Below are 5553 nucleotides of genomic sequence, written 5' to 3'. Positions count from 1 at the left end.
ATAATGATTACATATATTTCTTTTTTAAGTATGAAAATTTCACTTCCCTTCTCTTTAATTCCCCTTGCAACCAAACATAACCTTCAATATTGAACTTCCAAGTGACATTAAGACGTATGAAATAAGAAAGACTGCACGGGCACGTACCCAATCCCTGGCCGAGTTCTAATTATTCTTCTTAATTTAGTACCTCAAGATAGCGTGCATTGTCTTCCATGAGATAATTATAATATTATCGTGGAAAATTATATTGTATTACCTCTACTTATAGGCCTTATATGTTATACCATCTTAATTTTCCTAAAACATAAAATGTACCCTAAAGCTCAACCCTGTTAGTTTAGAAATGAAAAAGACTCTTTTGACACTGTTATGTCTACCTATATAGATAGATATTCCCATCATTTTACCCATTTTTCTCTTAAAAAGACTTAACAATGAAGTCTAGAAGGAAGGAGAAGCCAAAGAAGCAATGTCTTGAGTGGGTTATCTTCAATCTACAAAATAATATGTGAAAAAGGAGATACAACTCCTACGATCCAAATCTAGTGGTTGAAGTAGTTTCAGCAAAGGTGGGGGGTGTCTGATTCTCCTAAAGGGGGAGTTGGTTTGAGCTGAAACTCTACGGCCTAGGTTGTTCGCAGGGTTTATGACTCCCCTACATAGTTTCAAGTTGAAAGAGGAAAGGATGAAAGAGATTCGAAACAAAACAAGGGAGAACTAAAGGCTATATGAAAAGTGGAAACGAATAAAAAGAATGGAAGAAGAATTACAAAGCAATGAATGGAAAAGTACAAACATAAAGGAACTATCTTCTATGATTTCACCTACACTCTTCCCTCTGATTTTAAGCCCTCTAAAATTAACAAGTTAACTACCACCAACCGCCTTTCTCATTCTAAATAGATGCTCTCTGCAATCCCTGCAACCTATCTTCAATGGGCATCGAAGAATTCATGATCTCCTTCCTCCTAACATTAGTCCTCTTCACACTCCTCTTTGTTCCCACAATACTAACTAGAACAGCCTCCAGTTTCCGGCCAGTAACCACAATTCATTTTCTAAATCCGAAAATTCGTACCCTGTAAGCTTTGCCTACTTGATCTCTGCTTTAAAGGGAGACCTTCCAAAGCTGAAACGAGCTCTGCAAGCGCTCTACCACCCGGGGAATCACTATCTCCTCCACATAGACCATGAAGCGACAACGACAGAGCATCTGGAGGGGTGTCAAGCAGTCAGGCCGGGCCAGTCTCGGTCGGGCTTAGTCGGGCTCGTCCAATTTCTAGGGTTGCACCGTGAACGCCTGTTTAGCTAAGCGGGCTTAGCTAACGTGGACATGGTACGATAAATAATCAGGCCGGTCGGTCTCGGACTTTGATCAGGCTACCATAAACGAGCCTTAATCAGGCCTTAACCGGACTATAGACCTATTTAACTTTAAACGGGTCCTCTTTAAAATTGGTCTCTTAAATGCCCTTGAAAAGGAATACTAATAAAATGAGGCAAAGATGGACATAGCAAAGAAAAAGATCCCATAATTAAAATGCATTAAGCCAAAGATGCACAAAGTAACTAAATTACTAAAGTACTTGGTCTTTAACCCACGAAACTCAAATCAATTAAACTATCCCTACATAACCCAAGTTTAGTAAGCTCAAATCAATTAAACTATGCATAAAAAAGATGAATGTTCATATAACAATTACCACAATCTCAATTGTACATATCACATACACTTAGGACAAAATACAAATAGTATTAAAAAAAAAAAAATACAAGTAGTATTAAGGGGGTCGGGCTAGTTCAGGCTTAAAGGAGTAGGTTCAGATTGGGCTTGTAAATGTGTCGGGTCAGTCGGGCACCCGTCGGGCAAAGTGGCTGCACCGTGTACTACCTATTTATAAATGTTCAATATTTTCTGGTGCCCTCCTAATCCAGGTTGGATAAAAATCAATTCGGATGGTTGCTCTATTGGTAATCCAGGGAAGTCTGGAGCAGGGGGAATTCTTCGCAATGAAAAGGCAGAGGTAGTGGCAAATTTCAGAAAATTTCTAGGAACTCGCACAAATTTTGAGGCTGAATTTTTAGCGCTTATGATAGGGATTGAATTAGCTAAGCAGCATAATGTGAAACGGCTCTGGATAGAATGTGATTCAGTAGCAGTTGTGACTATTTTTCAGAAGAGGCAAAGTCCATGGATAGCTCGGCAAAGATGGATAAATTGTATTTCTTATTTGGAGGATGTGGAATGGAAAATAACGCATTGCTATAGGGAAGCAAATTCAGTGGCGGATTTTTTGTCAAAGTCAGCTGCTCGTTTTGAAGTGTCAGAGCCGATTTCAATTTGGCCAACTCTGGTTCAAATGGAATTAGACATGGATGCATCGGGTCGGCCTAGGTTCAGATTCACCTAGGAATTTCTTCTTTTTCCAGATTTTTGTTTTTGGTGGAGTTGGGTAGTTGCGTTATTCTGCTGATGGCAATGCCGAAGGTGGAGTTTCTGCTTCTCCCTCTCTTCTTAGTGTGAGTGTTGGGTATTTCTCCCTTCCTCATCTGATGTACTATTTTTCTTTTTTCATCTTTTTCTTTTAATATACATGACTTTTTACCGAAAAAAAAAAAAAAAGTCCGACATGTTTAGTAATCAAGCCGATCTAGGTCGAGCCATGAACGTGTCGGGCTCGATCAGGCCTACCAATGCAGGATTGGAATTGACACCCCTATCTGAAGCTAACCCAATTCGTCTCCAAAGATCTAGTTTTTGCCCAAGTGGGTAATGGTTGGGTAGTTCATAAATTGAATATGGTCACCTATAGAGGACCCACCATGCTTGCTACCACTTTCCATGCAATGGCAATGCTAAAAGCTTACCTGAGAGGGGAGATTCCGATTCGCAAGGAAGAAAGGGGATAGAGGGAAGAGCAGGGAGGAGAGAGAGGGGGGGGGGTTGCATAGAAGGGTAAAACAGTAAGTTTACCCTTCTCTAGACTTTGTAAGAAACTATGATATTTTAGCACGTAACGTGATATGCAGTTAACTATGCAATGATAGGTGACACACCATCAAATGCAATTCCAAACTCTCAATTTGGAGTAACTTTATTGCAGCAGGGATGTAGAATAGTGTTAGCTTTTTTCCCTGTCAAAAGTTGGACTAGCCAACGTTGGAGTTAAATAAACCAAAAACCATGAAAGTGGAATCATCAAGCTTGAGTGCCCAACATAAAGAAGTAAGAGAAAGGCCACCTCGTGGTTTTCCACAAAACAGGAGGACTTCCAAGTTCAAATTCTTCCCATGTTGAAAGTGAATACTTGTAGAATGGCAGCACAATAGTTAATTAAATTTCAGCTTCACAAAAGAAACAATAAATGAAATTTGACAAGAGGAGCTCAAGGTTGCAATCATGATATCTATGTAAATGCATAAAAAAAAATTGTGTAAAAAAAAAAAATACCAAATAAAGATTGAGAGAGAGAGAAAGGAACAGATGTAAGAAATAAATAAAATTAAGTGGGAGTACTAAGCCAAATAGGTTGTGGTGGGAAAAATCTTCGCAGTGGGTGTCGTATGCTTGGGCAACCTTGCAATGGCAATATTGGCTCGATACTTCCATCTTTCAAATAGAATACACCCATATCTCCGAATGCATCTATATCATAACCCCAACCCAGATTCACGTGGTAACGACCCTTGACCTGATTATGATGTGTAAAGTAGATGCAATTCCCTCTGCTAATAGCATATCCAGGAGGGAAATCATGACATGAAAGGGACATGGAGGAGTTCACTCCCAAAAACAATACTATGTCACCCAAGTTCTTTATTTGCACCCACTTTGAAGACTTCTTCCTCCTCTCATCATCATGATACTCATCACCATCATAACCACCTTCATCATCAGTACCATTATTTATTCCCGGTGGACACAGCTTAAAGACCCTGAACCCAATTGTTTTCTCCTCGAAAAATCTTTTGCCATACGGACCGAGAATTGGGTTTGATAAAGCAATTTTTTTTACTTCCCTTGCAACCATCAGCAAGTTCCCACGTGACTCCACCAGGTAACTCTTCCATCTAATATTATATCCCTTGGGTAGTCTTATGCGTTCTACGTCCTTTGGAACAACACGACCACCAATGTCCACGTCTATGTGATAGCGTTCGATATAATGGCTGTAGTGGGTCCGTGTGACGACATGGAGAATGTCCTTGTAGAATAAGACCTCCGTATATCGCTCCCCATTATCATTGTCGGCGAGAAAACTACTCCAAGCCTTGTCTTCAGGTCTAGAGAAGGCCAATACTGAATACATACCACAGATGGCTATGGCCGCAACGTATAGGGATGATGATGATGAGGAGGAGGAGTAGGACAAAGAAGAAGGATTTGATGATAAGACAACCTTTTGCACACATGATGACTCGCCCAATTTACAAACACCACGGATGCTGCATTCTTTATAAATTTTGCCGTACCAACACTGTTGACGGAACGTGGAGATGGGTGGAAGTGAGAGTTGGGTCCTGCTGAAGGGATCGATGAGATACATGGAAGGAGTAGCCTCATCTACTGTAACCACCCACCCATGAGAGGATCCCACATAGTGCATGGTTCTAAACTCCTTGATGGGAAGACCACGAAGGTGATAAATCTTACTATTCTCGGCTATACTCAACAATCCAACACTACAACTACTACTGTCATCATCATTATCATCATCATCCTCACAAGCAGGTAGCAACAAGAAGGGGAAATATTGATCATCATGTTGGTGGTGGGGACGCAAAGTTTTTGGAAGAGCAGAGTACCATGAGCCGCACACTGAGCGAAATCGAACATAATCCGCATATAGACTTAACCTTTCACCGATCATAAGAACCAAATCTACCGGAAGCTCCGACCACTGACTGGGCTGTTGGGTGACTTGCCGAGCTACCGTTGCCATAGCTCCACAGTTCAGCAGAAAGAAACAATGGCAGAGACAAAAGTAATAGAAGAACTATGAAGGCCTCCGCGCGGAAGTTATTAGGTGGACGAAATTAAGAGACAAGCACGCTCCCCTAACTCCTAATTATAGCAGTTTCCGTATTTGCCGTTTCCATATTGGACTCCTAGTTTGATTTTGATTTTGTCTTAAGGACATATATACCTAATATGATACGCAAAACTAAAACTATTTATGGTATCTCTTCAATCATGCGAAAATAAGAAATAAGAGTTTTAAGTGTTTCTATTCCCCGTAAGTATTTGGTAGGTAGAATTTTTTTTTCCCCCTACATTTCAAGTATTTTTGCGCTGGACACACGCATGTTTAATTGGCAACAAGCATGGTTTTAAGTATCTCCGATACCGATACGATACCCTCCGATACGTATCTTAAATTTAGTCGGCTGATACGATACACACCGATACGATACATTGAATTTTTTAAATCATTTCGTATCGATATATATCCTACAATACATACCGATATGCATCAATACACCACTAATACACATCGATACGATACGACATGCCTCGATACGACTCTATGAAAAATATAAAATTGAGGT

At 40.2% G+C, this 5553-nt stretch overlaps 1 protein-coding gene across 1 annotated transcript; it reads right to left on the bottom strand.

Moving 5' to 3' along the window:
* Nucleotides 1-3506: 3506 nt before the first annotated feature.
* Nucleotides 3507-4946, bottom strand: LOC122059841. The gene has a single exon (XM_042622875.1). It carries the CDS (start codon nucleotides 4944-4946, stop codon nucleotides 3507-3509), a length of 1440 nt encoding a protein of 479 aa, XP_042478809.1.
* Nucleotides 4947-5553: the final 607 nt, after the last annotated feature.

Source organism: Macadamia integrifolia, chromosome 13 (genome assembly GCF_013358625.1).
Source record: "Macadamia integrifolia cultivar HAES 741 chromosome 13, SCU_Mint_v3, whole genome shotgun sequence".
Taxonomy (NCBI): domain Eukaryota; kingdom Viridiplantae; phylum Streptophyta; class Magnoliopsida; order Proteales; family Proteaceae; genus Macadamia; species Macadamia integrifolia.
Note: the sequence above shows the minus strand (reverse complement) of the source record. Positions and strands in the feature narration are given on the sequence as shown.

What these genes read in the sequence shown, in the direction of transcription:
- LOC122059841 (XM_042622875.1), bottom strand. Translation starts at nt 4,946, where the DNA reads ATGGCAACGGTAGCTCGGCAAGTCACCCAACAGCCCAGTCAGTGGTCG.